Source organism: Cynara cardunculus (assembly GCF_001531365.2).
Source record: "Cynara cardunculus var. scolymus isolate 2C chromosome LG 5, CcrdV1, whole genome shotgun sequence".
NCBI lineage: Eukaryota > Viridiplantae > Streptophyta > Magnoliopsida > Asterales > Asteraceae > Cynara > Cynara cardunculus.
The window spans coordinates 4977130-5000430 of NC_037532.1; the positions used below are offsets into that span (position 1 = coordinate 4977130).

Sequence of the window (23301 nt, forward strand, 5' to 3'; positions counted from 1 at the left end):
ATATATATATATATTAAATACTAATAATAATTAAATATAATATATTTTTAAAATTGATTTGATGTTTTCTAAATTTTAATCTCAACACAATTCCCAACACAATCAACACACCCCTATAAGGGGTGCCATTAGCACCCCCCTTGAACTATTTAATATATCATCATACCTTTAATTCCTTTTGTCTTTACTCTTATAGTTGAAGTAGATTCTGGTATTTTTATCGTTTTTAATCTAAAAATCGAGTTTACCAAGTTATTTGTGCACATAAGAATTGTGGGTATAATGAGATTATGTTTATATCTCTTCATTGATTTACATCTTGAATCAAGTGTGTTCAATATTCGATTCGTTTTTAGGGTTTAAAGTTCTTCAATAACTGTTGATGTTACTTCTGATTTTGCAAAATTGGGATGGATTTTGTTGCAAAAATTCAACAATTGACATTATTTTTCATTTGTAGTACTGTTAGGAATTCTAATCTGATTTGCAATTTATGCTTAAAAAGTTTTAAATTCACATCAAATTTGAAGTTGAAAATAAGCTGTTTGAGCGTTTAAAGTTAGTAATAATTAGTTTATCGTGCATTTGCAAGATAATAAAGCATGGGAAAAAGGGGTGGGGATTTGTGACTTTTCTTTGGGTGATTGATCATTTTTGGGTGTACTTTTCCTTGGTCTGTTGTGTATATGAAACGAAAGAGCAAAAGTGGTTAATAGATATGACAGAAATCAAAATTTAACGAGAAGCATGGGAATATTATAACACGAGTGATGAAATGTTCATGTTAACTTATGTGACCTTCCGTTAACAAACTGCTTCTCATGAAACTATCCGGGGGTAATATTTAGTATATGTAGTATTTAGGTTTTGGTTTATACAAGTAGCATATGTACACCGGGTGCATTCTTCATGCTTCCCTGCACCTAAGGAATAAGGGGCGGAGCTTGAAGAAAGTGCTTGCTGTAGCGCGCATCTGACTAAAAACATGGAAAGTCAAGGCTCTACTATGGATGTTCACTCTTCTAAGGCTTCTTGTCGCCGGTTCGAGTCTCTTTTGGGTCTTTGTCGTTGGGGATTTTACTGGGTGTTATCTTTAGTTCTTATGAAATTAATCGAGGCGTGGGACCGGACACCCATGATTACAAAAAAAAAAAAAACTTAGGCGTATAATGTTCTCCTTGGCGAACACAACAATCTTATTTTGTACGCCTTAGATCTCAAAATTGTTGTATCAAATTTTGCATTGAAAGGCTAGTACATTAACCTTGAGGGTTGGCTTAACCGACAAACTCATAAGCAGCCGGTTCAAGTCCCCTGGGTCACTAGAAATTTTCGGGGCCTCATGGGATTAGTCTCGTCCAAACATCAATGATTAACCTTGGAAAACAAACAAACAAAGTCATCCTTCTGACAACGTCCTAATGATGTTTATGTTTATTCAGGTTTAGATGCTCCAAAGAATATAAGTGGCGTTCACAAGCGCTGTTGGAAATACCTTCCAAGCACTGTTGGAAATACCTTCCAAGCCCAAAGGAAACCGAACAAATCGCACGTCAACCACAACTGCAAGTCGAAGCTGCACAATTCCCCCTGCCAACATTTTGATCGGCGGTTTTTCTTTGAAGAAATCTCCAATGACATTTATGGGTTCGTACGTAATTCTCTTCTTTTCTCTCAACATTTTGTACTTGCACTGAAACAACTTGTATACCCATTGGGCAAGAGCTAAGAGGTAAGGACTGCCTACATCCTCCCCTTTCTAGACCCTACCTCTGTGTGGGATATACTGGACTTGCATGGTTTGGTTTCTTTGCCGATCCCTGTCCCGGGCCGGGCCGGGCCGATTTCGCCATCACTATTCGTACTTAATGAGGCCCCCTTTTCATATCTCACTTGGGGCTTATAAAATTGTTAGAAACGGGTCTGGGAAGAATAAAATGTATGTAGATGTGACCTATATCCAAAAATATCATCCTTTTTGTATTACAAAAATTATATATAAAAACCGATTTAGGTGTTGATGGTTGCTATTGACGGAATAAGAGGGGTTCAGACTAGCTACAAAAGGATTGGTCGGGATTAAGTGGCCGTTTACTGAATACTTACCCGATAAGTGTGGATCGGGTAACTTTCCTCACCTGATGCACATGGTAAGGGCTGGAAATATTACCCGGTAAGTGATAGTGAGGACTCTTACCCGGGTAAGCGTTTACCGTATAAATTGTTACATACGATACCGTTTTAATATATTACAATCTTATCTGGTAAAATAAATTACAATGTTGACTCCTATCGATAAGTGCTTATCAGGTAAGTATTTGGGTAAACGACACCTAAGACATTTTTTCTTTGTATTTTTATTATTAAATGAGTAATACAGGTTCTGATTGGAGTCAATATGTTTTATTTAAACACAAGGGGTAATCTTTTGCACACCTTCTAAAGGTTGCAACCGTTACAAACTAATTTGGACCGTTATTTGATCGATGGTTGTCAATAAGGTCTACTATTAAGGGCACGATGGGTATAAAAAAAGAGAGAAGCGCACGATAGGAATACTCCATCTGAACATCAAAAAAAGGCAATGATACGCAGGCAAAATCAACGCGATTCCAAAATCAAAACGGTTCGCTTCTTTCCTTTCACCAGTGAACTCATGACATATATCATTTTTTTTTATTAACCTAGATATCCAACCCGCTATGCGAGCTTACTAATCCCAGGACGACCACCTGTTTTGCAGATGGCTCGGAGTCACCGCACTTGAACCTCCATGGCCACAAAGAGATTTTTATTTCTCCTTGGATTTGAACCTTTGACCTTTGAAGTCAAGCTCAAACCAATCAGGCACCACCCTTGTGGTTAAGACATATATCATTACTAATGATTACAAAAGGATCTGACCTTATCTCATATGAAGGTTTCTAGAAACGGCGTTTCTTATACCGTTGATTTCATATGGGGCTTTTAATATGTAGAATTCATGTGTGACAGTTCAGCTGGTGGTGATATCATATGAGGGTTTACGTATATATGGCTTTTCTTATACCGTTAAAGTTTTCATATATATGGTTTTTCTTATCCTGTTGATTTCAGTGTACGGATCACTTTTGTATCAGATATGAAAAACTGATAAAGATGAAGAAGATATGAAAAACTGATGAAGAAGAATGAAAATGATTCAGATATGAAAAAGGAGATGAAGAAGGCGATGAAAATGATTCAGAAAATTCAAATAATAACAATATAACAAAAAGAAACTTGAAGATTTAAAATCGATTACGTTTCTTTTAACATCATGGATGAAAATAGAAAGAATTGTAAAATGTAGGGATTAAAACCGTAATTCTAAAACCACGGGAACAAAAATTGTAATGGTTAACAAACCACAAGGACTAAAACGTAACTTACTCTAAAAAATCTATTGTTAGGGACCGCTCTTAATGGATCGGTTAAGGGACCGGTTATAATCAATCTTTGTTTCTTCTCTTATAGAATAGTCTTGTTAAGTAGGGACAGATTTTAAGCTGTTGGATGTTGGGACCAGGACTTATCTGAAGACCGACCAACTCATCTGTTTATCTTGGCTTTAATTTTGAGAAAAATTATTGTAGAATGTAGACTTATAGAATGTAGATATGTGAGTGAAAGAAAATACCACGGAGTAATGTGTAAATACTTGAAAAATGAAGTTTGAGGGGTTGACTGGTATTAAACCAAACTATGAGGGCCTAAAGAGACTTGGAAGAGAACATTTGAATTCAAAAGTGGGCATCACTTCTCTTCTTTAACTATTTGCAAGCAAAACCATGAATACATGTTGAAAAATTCATTAATTTTCAAAGGCTTTTTTGAACAGCGATATGAGGTGTTCACATATTCTACGATATTTCGATGAATCGATGTTTAAATAATGGCATAATGTTAAAAAGAATGAAGAAAAAGTAGTACGGATCGAGAAGTAACGGTTTGAAAAGGTCAACACGTTGTGCATGTCAACTTTCAGTACTGTGAAACCGACTTGCACGCGGTTTGTGACATCTCATAGGCAAAATCACAAATCACGAGGATGAATTGCAAAACATATGACTTGAGAAGTCGGCGGGATGTCTCACATGTCAGGCAATGCGAGTTCCAACTCATGTAGGGAAGCAACTTCGTCAGAAGTCACATAGGCCCATGTGGGATGCGACGTTGTCCATATCAATGTATACTGTTGAATTTAATAAGTACAACTGTTCATTTACTTAGAAATGTACGTCGTGTGCAATCAAATAAAATCAGCTTACACGGGTTCAATGCTAGTTTTCATGAGTCTGAAATACGAGACACATATGTAAGTGTTTTCAAGCAAATTACGATGGTTATATTTGCATGCTATACATACATGCGTTACTGTTTTATGAAAATTGTTGTGTGGAAAGATACAGTATGTCTATGAGTGCACTGTATAATCATCAATGCATATAAACATATGGAATCATTAGTTTAAACTATAAAGTATTGGGTTGGGTTCACGTGAGACCAAAAGTTTTTCATGATACCCGTAAGACCAATTTATGTTCATTGATCAACTTTATAAGTTAATGATCCAATGATCTAAAGTTTACACGGTGACAATTTTGTGATTATTAAGAAGTCTCGTGGCGTTTATGAATGTTCAGATTGTCAGATTGTAGATCTAATCCAAAGGTTGAGAATTTGTCTTACGGGTCTCACGAAAAACCCTTGATCTCACATGATTTCAAGTCATAAAGTATTATTTGAATAGATTATTTATCAATGTAGTGTATAATCATTAATGAATACATAAAATATGAAATTAAGGGGTCGTTAACCAAACGCTTACCGGATAAACAATTATCAGTAAGAGCACCACCTTAACTTACCTTATCAAGTAAAATTCTCGGTTATCAAAATAAGTTATTGGTACATCCATACCAGATAAAATTCTTGGTAATACAGATATACTTATCTTATCAGGTAACATTCTTTTTGATAACTTATTTATCTGATAAACACTTATCAGATAAAATTGTAAGATGTTTCTAATCCTTAAAAATGTTAATAATGATTTAAAAGCAAAGCAAAGCAAAGGTGGAAACAGCGTGTGGGAATGTAACAAGGAAGAAGGGTCCCACAGGTCTTCTTTATCTGACAGTCTTCTGAAGAAAAGAGAGAAAACTGAGAGTCCTTTTTTTTGCGTTTCATTTTCAACACTGACACCCACCTCCACCTCCACCCCCCTCACACACATCAATATACCATTTCTATACTCTACAATTTCCACAAATTTTCCCACAAAAATGTCTACAATCGATAATTTTGCTGACGTAGAATCAACCGGGGTTGGAATTGGAGCTCTTCCACCTCGCCGTCGTCGTCGACGTGGCCGTGGCCGTTCCACCCGTCGCCGTCGACCCTCTCATGTTTTTAGCAGCGAACCTGCTACAACGGACGGCGGTAGTAGTTTTGGGCTATCTGATTCCGATGCGCAGTCGTCGGCGCGACTTGATTCATCCGTCGCCGGTGATGAATGTGGGTCTTCTGGAATCTTCTCTTACAATCACAGCCGCATGGAGTCTTCTTCAGATGAGATTGATTTGGAGAGTGGGGAATTGGAGATGAAAGTGCATTCTTCTGGTAAGAACGAGAAGCAATGTCGAATTTGCCATCTGAATTTTGAGGTTGGTAGCGGTGATCAGGCGGAGGATGAGGATGATGGTGGTGGTGGCGATGCTATTGAATTGGGGTGTAATTGCAAGGGGGATCTGGGCACTGCTCACAAACATTGTGCAGAAACTTGGTTCAAAATCAGAGGGAACATGTAAGTTTCACTTAATTTCTCTTCCATTACTCGATAAATTCGAACCTTATTTGAATTTGTTCATCGATTTAGCTTTTTTCTGAGCTCTAATTGTTGGCATGAAGCTCCATTTCACTTTCAGTTTCTTCGTAAATTGCTGGGTCGTATGAGATTTTTAGGTCTAGAAAATTTGGGGGAAGAATGTGTTCAAAAGAATCTTCCAATTTGAGCTTCATGGTAAAATTAAAATCTCAGACAAGTATCACAATTCACACATGAATTTTGAAATTGGAATTCCCTCTTCCTGTTCATTGGTGGTACAAGTTGACTTTTGTAGTCAAACTTTTCATTTCTGAGATCAAAATGATGCATTTCTTTCAGTTTGAAGATTAAGAACTTCATATTTGGTCTGAGTTAACCTCCTAGATTTGTTCTTATATAATTTGCATAAATATGTATGGATATGGGATATTGAGAATCAATCATTTGACCCCAAAAGTCAAAATGTATATCTAAATTTGGTAAAATTCATGAATTGGGTAGGCATTGTCTTTAAAGACTAGGGAATGACAAAATCAACCCGGGTTCGAATCTGCTATCTACGTATGCGTTTGTTTGTCGTCAATTACGTCAGTGTTGTGGGCAAAGCCTACAGTCACGACTTGCCTTGGGAATCCATGATTAGTCTGGGTAAAAACCAGTGATCACCCATTTCTATAACAAGAAAGTTGACTACCAAAATGAGAATTTTATATAGGAAAGAAGAAGTAGCTTCATGGATGGAGGAGCAGAGAGATTTATAATCTATTAGCTGAGTACTCAATGGCTAGATGTTCTTGTCTTTGTGCTACTTTCTCTGTATTTTATACTGTTGACTTTGACTTTGACCAACATTGCAAAAAAAGAAATTGACAAAGGTTAAGGTTACGAGTTTCGATTATCATCATGTGCATCCACGGAAAAACACGTCTTTAAAATATAATAAGCAGAAGCATGTCGATTTTGGATTTTAAGAAACGACTTGTGTTTGAGAAAATATGTGCAAGATTTCAAGAAAATATGGGAAAGATTTTGAGAAATAGTTTACTGTTGATGTGTTTGATTAGTTGGTTTGTCGTTCTTGATCATTTGCCAAACCCCGGTTGCAAGTCAAGAAAAGGACATAAGCCGTGTTTGGCAACCATAAACTAGTTTATTTTTTTAAGCTTATTGAAAAAGCCTCATGTAATAAGCCATAAACTAGCCTTTTGAAACGTTACCTAAAGTAGCGTTTCAATAAGCTCTATGTTTTTTTTTTTACAATTATGCCCATAATATTTTTCTTTAAGTAAATTCTTCAACATGTCATTTTACATTGTCATCTAAGCTTATTAGCTAGCTTCTACTAAATGTGACTATTTTGTCAGCTAATCTATTAGCCAATGACTAGCTTTTTAGCTAACAACCAACTTATCTACTAGTTTGCAGAACATAGCCATAGTCATATCAATCATACAAACCACACAATTAAGATATTTATGGAAATTATGAAGGTTCATTTATTATGATCAAGATATTTATGAAAGATGATCAGAGTTCTTTTATTATGATCAACGCTTTAGATACAATCAAGATATTTATAGAACCAGATACTCATTAGCCTAGATGGACGGTTGAGATTGGTTTATATGGGTTATATGAATTAGGAGGTTTGCAAATGATCAAGACTCTAGTGTCTAATCCCCTGATTCTTTCGGTCATCATATCTCATTGCCTGTGAGCAGAAGAAGGTTCAATAGAATGCTAACGATTAGGTTAAGGTACTCTCTCACTGTCGAAATCTTTAATTTGGGTCACAATTTGTATGGTAGCGGGAAATTTGAATCCAAACGGTTTCAATTTGGTCAAGTTTGATGATGCATAGAAGACCAAGATTGAAATAACCACAACCTACCCTTGACTTTGCAAGTACTATAATCTACTCATGCCAATGAAATCTTGTTTGTTTAAGATATGGGGTTACCTAATCTCAAACAACTTATGCATCTTTAGTACTTTTATTAATGATAGATTTATAGACCTACATGTTTCGTTTGATTCTGAATTTTCTAGGTTCAATGATTGGTATAGAAATTTCAATTTTAATGTACTTGATGGTCCAAGATGCGATTGATTCATGTATATTTTTCTTTTGCCGATTGGCATATTTGGTGATGCATGATTTAAGGCCGCATTTGTGTCATTGTCCGACACTTGCATTCCATTCATGTTGTACTCCCTTCGTCTCAAAATAAATACCCATAATGAAAAAGACGTACAATTTAGAAATGTGTAATTAATCACGCTTTTTAATTGGCAAAATGAAGATTTTACCCTTGATGATTTGAAGAGTGATGTATTTTTCCAATCTCTTAATTAAGGGTAGAATTGTAAAGTAGGCATTTGCTTTTGTTTTGGAGCAAACTAAAATAGAAATGTATACACTTATTCTGGGACCGAGAAAGTACAAGTCGGCCTCTTTATCTTACTCGCCTGTCTGAATCTGAACCGAGCTAAGCCTTGTCTAGCCTAAGGCTTGGCTTGCGAAAAAATATGTGGGCTCAGGATGCCAAGCTTGAAAAGCTCAAGCTCAGGCTAACGTCACCAAAGGTTCAAGCGTTGGCTACCTATTACCTCATAAAGTTGAAAGTAAAACCCTTTGTATGAAATTACGAATATATTGTTTTTAAAAAAATCACATTTGGAAGTCCCCATGGGGTAAAACTATGGCTCCTAAGGGACTCAGCTGCCGAGCCGAAGCCATACTAGGCTGAAACCATCTTGGCTTCGGCTTGGGGTTAGGCTCATTAATCACTTTGACTAGTTTGAGTCACGAGTCTTCATGAGCCGGCTCCTCTTGCCTACACCCCTACCCACGACGGTGTGTTTGGTACGCATGACACGATGGGAGAAGACAGTAGAAAAACTTGCATTAGACTGGGACCACGGACATGATAGTAGTAGGTGGAACAAAAGTCAGCGAGATGGACAAGACTGGTAAATTAGAAAACTACCCATGTCAAATTAAAACTTTAAAATCATCCAAATTTAGTTCACCCGCCTACCCAAAAAATTGCTATATTTTCTACTTTTGCACAAGTGAGGGGTTTTCATGGAAACAACCGCTCTACCCTCTGGGATGGAGGACAAGTATGCATCCAGACCCTACTTCCGAGTGAGATATACTGCTAATAATGTAATCTATTGTGGTGATTCAGGACCTGTGAGATCTGTGGTGCCATAGCACAAAACGTCGGTGGGGAACAGACACATGGCACCACGGATATCGAGGCAGGCGAACGAGCAGGCAACACGGCGATGGCGGTAGGTAGCGAGACGCAGAGTTTCTGGCAGGGTCGAAGAATCATGAATATCCTGCTTGGTTGCATGGTTTTTGCATTCATCATATCTTGGCTCTTCCACTTTAATGTATTGCCTTGATTGAGGCATGTTTGTTTGTACGGAAGTGTATTGCCTTGATTGAGGCATGTTTGTATGGGAAGTGTAAATACATGTAAGGCCGGAACCGCAAGTATACGGAGTTCATTTTCGTTATTTTTGTATGTGAAAAATCAGAACAAAATGACTCGAAACATATTCTGTCTCCCTCGAATTCAAACCAGCTTGTCGATATCGCCAAAACACAAGGGATTATGAACGTCTAAAATAACACACACACACAGATATATGTATATATATATACCTATATATATATATGTATATATATACCTATATATATATGTATATATATACCTATATATATATATGTATATATATACCTATATATACCTATATATATTTATATATATATATATATACCTATATATATATATATAAATAATGCATATTAGGTGTGCATCCAATTGTCAACATAACACCAAACTGTAAGGTTTATAGTTGTTGTAATGTGGTTATCGTGTAGACTTTTGTTGTACCATGCTATTTTGTTTGTTTTGCAGTTTCAAATTACAAAACCACGAATCAAACCATATATTGATTTTTTTTAATTATTATATATATATATATATATATATGTTTATATATTATATTTCCACCAAAATTTGATATTAACTCAACACCAGTTTCATCCATATTACCCACCAAAATGTATTATAATTTATTATTAGGTTTTAATAAAATAGTCAAGTAATAAATGATATAATTTTATATTAATGTAAATACACTAATTGAAATGTTTTTTTAATGATAAATTATAACTTTTGTCCCTATGGTTTGCTTAAAGTTACTATTTTCATCCTTTATATTTTTTAAATTACAATTTTCATCCTTAAGGTTTGAACTTTATCGACGTTTTCATCCGTAAGCCAATTCATTATAATTAAGATGAGAGATGAAAATAGAAATAAATTGTATACTATAAAGAAGATAAAACAGTGAACTGTAGATGTAAACTATAAGCACCATAAAAAGCAATGAATTGTAAATGTAAACTATAGGAACGAAAAAAAGAACGAATCCCGATATTTTATTGAGATCCCATAGACATGATTTTGAAATCCCATGGAATGGTTGATATTTCACTGGATTTTGTAGGGTTTTTATATAATAATGTTTTAGTGTCTGTCTAAAACACTGTTTTATATTAATTAATTAATAAATTAGTAATTTAATTATTTTTAAATTATTTATAATTTGTTTTCATAAAGAATGAAATTCAATTACTCTTCCAAAACTTACAAACCAAACAATTAAGACAATTATTAATATTGTTTTACGATAATTACTTCTAACGAGAGTTAAGGTGAGATAGATCGTCTTCGTAATGATAAAAGTGCTCTTCTCCATCTTATTCAAAGTTTTCACCATTCCCATGTATGAGATTTAGAAATCACATGGAATACTCGGTATTTCACAAGATTTCATAAGATTTTTTTTATAATAATATCTTAAAATATGTTAAAAATACTTATTTTATAATAATAAATTAATAAAAAAATCAATTATTTTTATAATTTATAATTATTTATTTTCATAAATTATTTTTAATGAATGGAATTCAATTCTGCTATAAATTCTACGAACCGAACATATCAAATATTCGAAATCTACTCCCACAAAATCCATATCCTCGAAAACTTACCGTCAAACCAAACCGGCCCTTAGAATTGACGATCACATTCTCAAATCTCAACCTCTCGGCTCAAATAGAGTTTACGCTTCCGCTTACGCGTCTCACGAGTTCGGCATGTAACCAAGGCATAGATTTTTCATTCACTTTTCATTCATATAACAAGAAGAAATAAAACAAATCCCACCAGGCATAACAGACCATATGAATATGAAACTATACACTCTTGCGGGTAAATAGAAACAGAAAGAGGTCTCATCAACCTACATTTTGTATCAAACAAGAGTGACTGCTGCTGCACTTCCATGGCAAAAACAGAGATCTTACTGGTTTTCAGCGCCATTATTGTTTTTGAAATCAACAACAGCCTGGTCGAAGGTGCTTCGGACATGCTGACATATCAGCATGAGATCTTGGCATGAATCTTTCAATACTTCATTTGCCGGATCACCTACAAAACCCGAACCATATACCCCAATTCAACATTTTAAACCAAGCAAGAAGTAAAATTCCAAAACCTAAGCCTCTGACGTGTAGCTCAGTTGGCAAAGGGTGGGGTGACTTTGCCCAATAACAAGCCATGTCCTGGATTTGATCCTAGGCCCCCCTTAGCCTCAGGCTTAGCTGCTGAGTGAGCCAAAAAAATACCCCCTATATTGGTGTCCTTGGAGACGGGTTCCATGTGGGGCCAGTTGAAGTTGCTGGTAATCAACTTTTTGCCCAAATATTCCAAAAGGTGATGTCTTCACTGAAACAGACTCTCTACCCTCTGGATTAGAGGCATGGTGGATCCAGAAAGTCAGGTGATAGAGGGCATATCCAGGGGTATAAAAAAATCCCAAGCCGAATAACCCATCCGAACCAAATGAGATTTGGGTTATTTAAAAATCTTTGGTAAAACATCATTAATGGCTATGAAGAGCACATAATCTAAATAAATTAACAAGTATTCCAAAAGAAAAGCCAAACTTAAATATCGAAATCATCCAAAGGTAACACTAAAACTGTTGACAATAGCAACACCAAAAGCAGTAAGTGGGTTGCCGGGAGCAGTGATTGAGTCTTTGTGAAAAAAAGTTGGGGGCATTAACAGTAAAAGGTTGGTTATACAATAAAAAGCAATTAAGAAAAACAAAAGGGATACGACTGTTTGACTACAGTTTATGATTAAAGTTGGCGAATGATGCATGTATCAACCATATATATCATAAATGTAGCTAGAAAATCGATATTACACATTGATCAACAATATAAATTATAAATATAGTTTTATGATTAAATTTCTGCTTTGCAAAGAAACAGACTCTACGATTTAACATAGAGGCAGGGTCTGCGTATATCCTTCCCCCAGATCCTACTTCTACGTACGATGTAGTGAGTTTATTTGGTTTTGTTTCCAATGATAGTGGCATGGCAAGAAAAAATAAATCGCCATCTAAGGGCATAACAGCAAGAAATGATATGATGAAGATATGTACCAGTTGTTTGGACTCTTATGTTTACTCTAGCCTCTGAGGGATGAGGAATGCTGTATCCACAAAGTGCAACTCTTGGACTGCAAGGACATGATAACAGCGAGAATGAACATGGTTAAAAGCTAGGAACAGTATATATATATATATATACACTGGTGTTTTATCGTACTGGCGTTTTGATAAAACAAAGTACACTAAAAGGCTTTAAATTTGAAGAGCTTGAACCAAGTCTAACCTATTAATTCTATCTTTGGAGGTAAAGATGTTCGGGATTTTTGAAGTCAGGTACTTCGCTGTAAAGGCAAGTCCATAGCAGGCATTACCCAACTTATTTTGGTATTTCTTTATTAAGGAAAAAAAACGTATTTTGATATTGAGGGGATGCTTGGTTTAGGTGGTAATGATGCATTCCATTGCATCAAACCATACACCATTAAGTGCATGCAAAATGGAGCATTTTTTAGAGCTTTTTGGCCACATAAGATTGTGAAAAAGCTACTGACATAAACAGATTGTGCAGTTACAAGCTGGTTTTTTGCTTATGGGTCCCAATTTTTTGGAAATAGCTCCAATAAAAGAGTCCACCATAGTTGATATTCTAATGAAATCTATTTCCATTCCTCATGCTCTATTACCCCTAATCAAACACCCCCTGAATCAGAGATGCACATAAAAGCCCAAGCCCAAAAAAGCTCGGGCAATTTCTCTAAGAAGTTAGAAAAGCTTTGGTCCACTAATAAAGTGATGCAACAAAATCAAAGCGGAGTTCATCAAAATAGAGTTGAGGGGCCATTGTAAGGAATTTTTGACATCAAACATGGAAAAGGTGGCATAAGTTGAATTACACAAGAATACGAGAGCATGTACTAACTCTTGGTTGAGAGTGAATCTTAGGGAGTTTGCCAGAGTATGATCTTCATCGGCCAAAGAAAAAGTTGAAGCTGATTGATCCTGATATGAACCATGTTCCATTTTGGACCAAAAACCTGAAAAGAGTACTTAGTTTTTTTATACAAGTGAGAACAACCAACAAAATTCAAACTCGAATTTCCTTTACATCTTTAAGGGGTTCCACATATTCTCACATGGAACTAGAGTAAGGTCTACCACTACAGGACTCTGACACGCCGTGCCCATCAAGCCTTCGTTGGAGGGGCATGATTAGATAGAGTTGGACTATTTATCCTCTATATGTTCGAATCTCCCTTTTAGGAGATTTTTAAGAGGAATCTAATGAGGTTCCACAATTCTCTAACAAACCATTGCATTCCAAGTTTCCAACAAAGATGTAAAAGGGTTTGAACAAAAGACATTTGAATACCTCATGGCCTGAGTGATAAATCATTTGAGGCAACTATAACAACCTCTCATATATGTCGCATAAACGCATAGTACTAGTGCGGCTGGCAAAAACAAGTTTGGGAACTCCGATTCCATGGATTAGAATTGAAAGCATGACCTTAAGTTAAAAGATTGAACCAAAATGCAATACCAAACACCAGAGTTCCATGTTTGTCTAGAGATAATCAAACCGAATTAGAAGTGGGTATGAAAAAACAATGCATTAAATTAGTTGAGACATTTTATCAAACAGATTGAAAGCATGAATTGAAAGCTATAATGTTTTCCTTTGAATTCATGAATTTTTTTTTTATTAAAACGTGTAGTATAATACAAGAAAGTTAGGGCAGACTCAATCGATGAAGACTGAAGAAAAAAAGAGAGGAAACATACCTGTCGGTAGTGATGGTGCAGAGCAGGGGAGCGGTTGTGAGCGACGATTGTAGGGTTTCAAACAAGGTTTTGGGCTTATTTGGTATATATTGTAGAGAGTCTCAAAGTCTAATTAAAATCCAATTTTTTCAACTTATTTTGAAAATTATATTTTAAAAATTACGGTTTAAAATTCGTTATTTTTTATGTGGTTTATAATTTATTGTTTTTCTTTTCTACAATTTACAATTCAAGCAAGAGGTTTTTCGAGAGATATTTGTCATGCTTTATCGAAGGGTTTTTAAATGTATGTAATCGGTTTAAATTTATATATATTATTATAAAAGTTTTGTATTTATTCAGTTTTAATTATTAATATATTTAAATATTAGAAGGGTACTTGTGCAATGCATCAAGATATATTTTCATTTTAATGTTTCGTTTTATTTTTTATCCATGTCGATATAAATATGATTTTATGTGGTTTTGAGAAAACGATAATATTTTTATTTTTGAATATTTAAAATTTGCAAAAATATATCAATATTAATATCAAATTATCTATTTAAAAGTTCTTCTTTGTATATTTTTTAATTCAATTTTTTATTATAATTTAATTCAACTTAATTTAGGTTTAATAATATATTTTTTATAAAAATAATAATTAAGTATTCTGTTAGAACTCAATAATTATCCTAATTATATTTTAGATTTTTTATATTTTAAAATAAGATGTTTATCCTCTATTTGACTATGTTTATCCAAGTTAGTTACACGAATTCAAACATAGAGCTTTAATAAGTTGTAATTATACATAATTTACTTGTAATCTTGAATTTTTAAGTAATATGCATTAATAAACAGTACTTCATGTATAAACAACGGTTTTTAAGAGTTTTTATCAAATAATTTATAATATAGTATAGATAATTAAAAAATAAATACATAATTATATTTGTTTGATATATTTAAATTGATATAAAAATAAACCTGGTCGTGTTTTTATACAACGGATTCTTTAAAAAACCCATTTTTTATAAATTCATTTATAATTTTATTTTTACTTTTGTACAATTTATACCAACAGTGACACGGTGGTCCGTGATTGGTTGGGTCCAGGTGGAGTGGGTGGTGGTTGTTAAATTGTATGCAAATGGATGGAATTAAATTTTTTTATTTATATCAAAGAATGATGAATTCATTAATTTGTAGAATTCAAAGGATTCCATCCATTTCAATATGTGAACCAAACAAAAGAATTGAAATACGGTTAAAGGAATCGATCATTCAAATTCCGTTTAAATGCTTCGAATTCCGCCAACAAAAACATACCAAAAGAAGTTTGAACAAAAGGAGATCATATCATATGTTATCATAGAATGCAATAGTTTGTGGGACATTTGATACCTACAAAAACTACCTATTTTGCTATTTCACTACACTTATAAACAACACTTCTAAACCCTTCCAACAGGCGACATAGGTGGAAACGAAGCAAAACTTACCGGATTTCGATCGTCTTCTACTTGTTTCGCGACGTACGTTCTTGATTCCGTATGCTCACAAGACTTTCTGCACTCAACGACGGATATACAGATCGAGAACACTTCTAGACTCGAAAGACACGAATTATACTCCACCGAAAACATCCCTTCCTTTACTATGCAAAGCCTGAAGAACCGTCTCTGGGTTATAACATCTCCCTGCAGACGTATTCACACAAAATTTGAGTACATTGGCATAAGAAACCGTTGTCAGAATATATAGAATCCTATCAAATTACTCTATAAAGGAGTCTTCCAACATATATCGAGAAGAAATGGTCCAAGTCAGGTATGATATACGTGGGACAGGACAGAAAATAAACTTGGTGACATTAACAGAATGAAGGTGGTGATACATTTTAAACCGTGTGTGGTTAGTTGATCCTAATCGGTAGTTTTTTAGAATGTGGTAGGCACGGGGAAACTTTGTGAAGGGTTTTAATTTGATATGAGTAGTTTAGTAATTTACCAATCTTGTCCTATTTCTCTTCTTTTTACGTACCTAGTTTGGTTGAACAAAAAATATGCATTTTTGTCCCGGTCTACGGTCAAGTCAAACATGGAACAAGTTCTTATATTGTCCTGCATACCAAACAAACCAGAAATAGAAAGTAGAAAGAGAGATATGTACCTGAAAGAAAAGCTCAAACTGGCCACTAGTTGAGTTTGATCTTCCACTAGATTGCACCTGGTTTATGAGAGTTCTTAATCTGCACCCCAAATCCCAGCCTCCACAGTCACATACACCACCAGATAGCCACCGCTGAATCAGCGGTGATGGTGGTTTTCCTTTACTCGATACACCATGATTGCCGCCAGGTAGAATAACCGTCATGTTAAAGATTTCTTGATCATCTTCTTTTTCATCAACATTTTCTGAAAACTTCACAACAATGGCTGCTACCTCAGCATGTGACTGGCCATTTGAATCCACATGAAACAAGGAGAACTCCCGAGTGTTACAACTAGAAATCGAACGATTTGAAACATTCATTTGAGCTACTATATTTGAGACATAGCCTTGAGCTTTGTCTTTTCTGGTCTGAGAAAACAAACCCCCTTTCTTTTCCTTGATCTCATTGATGGTGAAGAAAGAATAGATCCAGCGGTTGTTGTTATCTTTCCCAGAAGAACTTAAATCCCGCACTGTGGCCGCAAGTATTTTTTTGTCGTTTTCAACGGCAAATGTGAACATTTGACGGCCATTCTTGACCACTGTCTCAAAAAGAGCTTGTGTTCTTGATGTTGATTCAGCCGTGTCATTCATATTTGAATTATCACTACAGCTTCGCAAATCCAGCTTTGTTTTTACTTTTAGTTTTGGATCCTGATGACACCGATCAGTAGATTGACGGGGATTAGCTGCCTTTGATGGGAACAATGGTTCCAATAACCTTCTTAAGGGACTTGATTGAGAGCGGTTTGAGACAGATGAATTATCGGCTGTTGATTTTCTAGAAACTGGAGAGTCGCCCCTTTTTCTGGTGGTCGTAGAGGACGCAGATTTAGAGCTCAGGCCAAAGCTAAAGCGACGAATTGGGGACATATTTCGCTGCTTGCTAGCAACAGTAGTACTCATATTCATATCTGAATTCTTGGAAGAAACAGATGATCTTTTTTCTTCTAACCTGGAAGCACTACTTGGATTTCTTGCAGAATCATGTTCTACAAGAAGTGGGTATGAACTCAGAGTGTTTTTATTCATATATGAATGGATGTTTTCAGATGAGATCCTGTGATCAACTCCCACTGAATCTTTTGCATTTGTTTCACTATTTCCATAAAAATTCCCTGATCCATCTACTCCCTCATCTTGGATCTTCATCTTTCCCTTCAAAGATGATGACTTTTTCTGATAAGTTCCCATATCAATGGCTGATTCAGCTTCTGGAAGCTTGGGTGGGCAAGAAATATAGATTTTGCAATCTTTTAGCTTGGTTTCCGACCGGCGGGCGAGAGGTGAAGGGATTTCGTCAGGAAGCACGATAAAATGAGACTTCTGATGAGCAGGAGAACCTCTTTGACCTTTGCTCACTTGGGAAGATGAAACCAATGGAGAACAATTGCTGCTAGAAGGTGAGCATTTGTTTCTTCTAACAGACCCCTGTTTAAGATTCTGATATTTCCAATTCTGTAATCTCCCCCAATCCATAACTCCAAAACTTAGAGCTCTATCTGGGGTCGCCTTTCCGCTCTCGAGAAAACTTGGCAAATTCGACATATTTCTAACGATCTCATCCTTCTCCATTTCTCTGCTTCCAACAGGCTGCTTTTGGCTACAGTTTGAAGGTGATGCAGCAGCCATATTAGGTGGATTCTTCACCACTTCACAATGAAGGTCGGCATAAGAAAGATGGCGTTTCTCCAATTCAAATTTTTGTCGCAATGTTGTAGCATGGCTTGAACGGGCTAATGCAGGGTCGCCCATTTTAGGCTTGTTAATGTCGACAAAATTTCAAATGAAAGCTGAAAGGGGAAAACAGCCATTCTTAATCAAAATTACTGGAATTCCAGGATGAAGGTGATATATTTATTTTAAATAAATATACATTTCTGACTGCTTAAATTTGAAGTTAAAAATATTCAGAAGATTCATCTGAATCAGATTGTTTGTTAAACTAGTCAACATGGTCATTATCATCAACCACCTCTAGGTAGCATGTTGAATGAGACATGACAGTCACCAGACAGCTCATAGGGTTGCTTAAAGAAAAAAAAAAGGCGATATAAGTTCTGTTCAACATCCGGTTAGTTAGGAGCATAAGCAGCTCAAAATGCCTCAATTTGACCAAGTCTTGATCGTCTACTATGGGAAAATCTAAATATCTAATCAAACTAACTTATACTCGGAGGTTGTTTTTCTGGTAACCGTGGGTATCTGGGTTAGCATGCATGCACCTCGACTAATCCCATGGGCTCTGAAGATAAGAGCAGAAAGATCCCCGGTGGCCCATGAGGAGACTTGAACCAGCGATCTATGGGATATTGGGAGGAGCCTAGCACTTATTTGCCAGTTGAGCTGACCATCAAAGTGATACTTAGGTTTTATAAGTTACCACGATGGGAAACTATATATAAATATAGGGGGAAATGTGGAACTAATATTTATTTCTTTTTGTACCAACTAGATGGTTTAGTAGCAAAACGCAAGATTTAAAAGTTGACGTTTCTATAGGTCGTCTAAGTAGCCTTAACTCTTAAGAGTACATTTTATCACATTACTAAGAAACATGTTCTGGAAAGGAAATAACATATGATTTTTCAAGGGATTATTTGACTAGTCGCTTTGAATATAACAATATGTACAAATGATCGGTTAAGGGTCCACACAACTACTTAAAAGATAAACCACTTTAGAGTCCCACGTAGGCCGGACTTGAACCATTTCTCATTAGTATTATGTTGGAACCCCCCTTCTCTTCTCAAAGGCTCTTTTGAAGAGTAATCTAATGGATTTCACACATTCTCGCATGGTATTAGAGCCACGGTTTATTCCTCTAGGGACTCGACACTCTAGCACAACTGTCTATCCCCCCTCTCGACACCTTTGGGACAATTTGTGCCCGTCTAGCCTCCGCTGTAGGGGGCGTGTTGGAGTTCTACATCAGCTAGACTTTAACCATTTCTCCTTGAGGGTTCTTTTGGAGAGTCATCTAACAGGGTTCCACATATTCTCACAACTACTATGAAAATTAATTATTTGACGTCTCCTTTAATCTTCCCATGAGCAATTACAATGATGTTATTGGTAGCTTGCAACTTCTGAACACAAGAGTTAGAGAATTTTGAAGAACATACAGTTAAACCTACCACTCATAGACCCACTTTCTAGTGGGATATACCGGGTACTTTTGATCTGGTTTAAACAATTAAACCCAGTTGGAAACATGACAAATGACAATTGTGCCCTAGACATATGCACAAGTAAAACAAGCTTCACTAAGCTGTACTCATTGGTCGTTCTAGATCTCTAATTTGCCTAAGATAGGACTGAGACCATCTGGAGCTTATGGACAAGAATAAGGACAGGGAAGAAACTGAAACTGAGAATGGGTGGTCCTAGTTGATTGCAGTATGTCACATGAAACATATAAACTAGATTCCCTGATGATTATAATAAGAGTGTATATAAGTTCAAAATATTTTGAATACTGAAACTCTCTGACTAGGACAGAAGAAAAAAGGAAACAATACAAGATACCAAACTAGCGTGGTGTATCCCATCGCCAGGAGGTGGGGACTAGGAGGGATAAAACGTAAGCAGATCTGACCTCTACTAAAACAGCAAAACAGCAGATCGGTTGTTTCCATGATTGTGAGAAGGAATTTCTAGGGATGGGTTGGTTTATTCAACGATGTTATCAAAATGTTATTTTATTCAGACAAAAATATAGACCAAGGGTAAAATGGTCATTTCATACATACAGACAGTTTATTCATTACAGCAACTGCACAACAATTTATCTTATACCGTACAACTTTATCGATACATACATCATTCTTATATCATACAACTTTATCTTATATCATACATCGTTATCGGTACAGATTTTAATGGAAAACAAACCGAAAACCCCCTGAGATTCCCCCAATAAGAAAATGAAGGCCTAAGCACATTTTTTTCGTTTCTTTTTTTGCTTTCCCTTTTGTAATGATTGAAGCCTTTGTCTTCAAGAAACACAGATATCTATTCCATCTTACACAAAAGTAAACCTATATTCAAGATGTGATTCAAAGGCAATACGACCCATAAAAAGTGTTCCCACCGAGAGAATTGTAAACTTTCTTCTTTGCAAATCATGAATCTCATGATTACTTTCTAATACCAAAACCTAAAAGTAAGCAGGCTCCATCTTCTCCCGATTAAGAAGAAAAAAAGAACCAAAACTAGTGTTAATTTAGCTATTATAACTGAAAATGGGAAATTTTTCTCCCCCCCCCCCCAAAAGCATATCTCCAAGATTTACAGCAAGAACCTCACTTTGGAATAACTATGATGAACAAGAATCGTATAAAAAACCAACAAGAAGAACAGAGATACCACAACTCATTCACAAACTTAAAAAGCTTATAGTGTATAAAGATATTATTCATTGAGACATATTGTCGAACACTTACCCGACGTAAGTTGGAAATGGCGACGTAACTCAAATCTTTATAGATGGGCGCACCACACAAGGGAAAGATCGCCACAGTATGTGAAGAAATCCACGACACGAATAAAGATTTGACTTTTTCTTGCTCTTGTTCTTGATTCGCAAAACCCAACGTTCCCAAGAAAGAATTAACAGTAAAAAGAGTCTGGTTTGTGTGTGAAAGCAAGGGAGAGTGATTTATGGGGGGTGAAAAGTTGTTGGGTCACTAGTTTTCTGCACTAGTGTGTGTGTGAGAGAGAGAGAGAGAGAGAAAGGGGACGCATTTGATTGGACGATTGAGCGAGGAGAAGATATCCCGGTCGATTATTTTCAATTATATGTATTTTTAATTACTTTCTTTCAAATTTTCACGTTAAATATTAGGAAAATTGACTCGATTTCATTCATTTAAATTGGGTTTTTAGTTATTCTTCTTTTAAATTTATATTATATTATAAAACATTTGATAAAAATTTTTAAAAACTATATTTTATGTATAGAATATTATTTATTAATGCATGTTATTTAAAACTCAAGATTACAAGTAGATTGCACGTAAATATAACTTATTAAAGTTCCATATCTGAATTCGTGTAACTAACTGCAAATAAATATAATCAAATACAGAATAAATATCTCATTTTGAATATAAAAAATCTAAAATATAATTAGGATAATCATTGAGTTATAACAGAATACTTAATTATTATCTTTATAAAATGTTATATTATTAAACCAAAAATAAATTATTTTAATATTAAATTTAAATTAAATTATAATTAAAATATAAATTAAAAAATTACATAAAAATAAGAACTTTTAAATACTTGATTTGATATTAACATTAATATTTTTTTTCAATTTTTTATGAATTCTTCAAATTTATATTTTATTCAAAAATAAAATTATTATTGCTTTCTTAAAAATACATAAAATTGCATTGTAACATCGACATAGACAAAAAATAAAATAGAACATTAAAATCGAGATGTATCCCGATGCATTGCGCGAGTACCCTTCTAGTTTATTCAAATGTTATTACATTTATAATATTTATATCTGTAATATTACGGACCTAGCTAAAATATAGACTAAATTTATTAGATTCAACTCAGTCACGCAACTACTACGGCCAGGTCTGAATTACGACGGTCACATCCACAATTGCGACGGTGACACTTGCTAACCTGGTGGAATTTGAATTTTCTTTTTATCTTCTAACTAGGTCCATAATATGTGGATATTACAGACATAGTGACATTTGAATAAATCCGAGATAATAATGACTAGAAGACCAATTTGAATGATTGGAATGGCTATTTGAGTCAATTTCCGTATTTTGGTCTTTTTAGTCATTTAACTATATTTTAACTTTTTATTTTTTAATAGAAAAGGTCAAAACCAAGGGTATTTTGGTATTTTTTTTACTCTTGAATTAACAGAGTTAACTGACTATATCAGTCTTAGGGACTCTAGTCATAACAAAATGCATACCACAAGGATCAAATCCATAATGAATTGAGTTTATGAACCAGGTCTGCAAGTGTAGGAATCAAATCTATAAAATAGATATAGGTCTGCAAGTTATAGGTCTTCAATTTGCGGACCTCGTTTATAAAATTGAGCAGGTGGTTGGACTAATTTACAGATTTTGGTGATTTTAGGAGAGGAATGACTAAAAAATGAAACCAACATCTAAAAATGACTATTTTAATTATTGTCTCTAAATATTATTAGTATGCACATTTTTTTTTATTAACCTGGATATCCAACCCGCTATGCGAGCCGACTAATTCCAGGACGACCACCTGCTTTGCAGATAGCCTAGAGTCATCGCATTTGAAACTCCTTGGCCACAAGGAGAGTTTTTTATTCCTCAATAGATTTGAACCTGAGTTTTCCAAGTACTTTTGACCTTTAGAGTCAAGCTCAAACCAACCAGGCACCACTCTTGTGGTTAGTATGCACAATATTTATATACAAAAAATAGAAAATCCTACATAGTCAATACTTTTTGTAAGGTTAGAGTTGGAGGTGTGTAAACCCCAAATGATCTGAAACGCAAATTGCACCCGCACCCAAAATGAGGTGATGCGCAACCCAAAATACCCCACGGATATGAAAATCCGGAACCCGACTTTTAGGGATATTTGGATTCGGGTTGAGTTTGATTTTGGCCTTTGGACCCGTCCGAAAACACAAACTATATAAATATATTATTTTTAAATATTATATGAACATATTTATTTATTTATTTTCTTTTAAAAATCCTAGTTTGTTGTATACTTTTCTGATTTATAAACCAATATCGATTCTATCGATTGAATATATATATTTTTTGCATATAATTATACTCGAACCTCGATACCAACCCGAAACGCGACCACTCCGAAACTGAAGCAATCCGAAATATGAAACTCAACATTTGGGCTTGTCTTCAATATCCAAACTCCGATCAGATAACTATTTTATAACAGATATTAGTTATTACAACGTAACTATTATAATATTTATTTAATAA

At 35.0% G+C, this 23301-nt stretch overlaps 3 protein-coding genes across 3 annotated transcripts; 1 reads left to right on the forward strand and 2 right to left on the reverse strand.

Moving 5' to 3' along the window:
• Positions 1–5306: 5306 nt before the first annotated feature.
• Positions 5307–9394, forward strand: LOC112512253. The gene is made up of 2 exons (XM_025118129.1): positions 5307–5827; positions 9043–9394. Exons 1-2 carry the CDS (start codon positions 5307–5309, stop codon positions 9263–9265), a joined length of 744 nt encoding a protein of 247 aa, XP_024973897.1. The 3' UTR covers positions 9266–9394.
• Positions 9395–11032: 1638 nt separating this feature from the next.
• On the reverse strand, positions 11033–14202 carry LOC112513675 (DNA-directed RNA polymerases I and III subunit RPAC2). Its single transcript, XM_025120014.1, has 4 exons — positions 14123–14202; positions 13260–13374; positions 12392–12468; positions 11033–11364 (listed from the first exon to the last, which is right to left on the reverse strand). Exons 2-4 carry the CDS (start codon positions 13358–13360, stop codon positions 11237–11239), a joined length of 306 nt encoding a protein of 101 aa, XP_024975782.1. The 5' UTR covers positions 13361–13374; positions 14123–14202; the 3' UTR covers positions 11033–11236.
• A 1264-nt stretch (positions 14203–15466) lies between these two features.
• Positions 15467–20948, reverse strand: LOC112513674. Its single transcript, XM_025120013.1, has 3 exons — positions 20764–20948; positions 16277–18111; positions 15467–15804 (listed from the first exon to the last, which is right to left on the reverse strand). Exons 2-3 carry the CDS (start codon positions 18071–18073, stop codon positions 15559–15561), a joined length of 2043 nt encoding a protein of 680 aa, XP_024975781.1. The 5' UTR covers positions 18074–18111; positions 20764–20948; the 3' UTR covers positions 15467–15558.
• Between the last annotated feature and the right edge of the window lie 2353 nt (positions 20949–23301).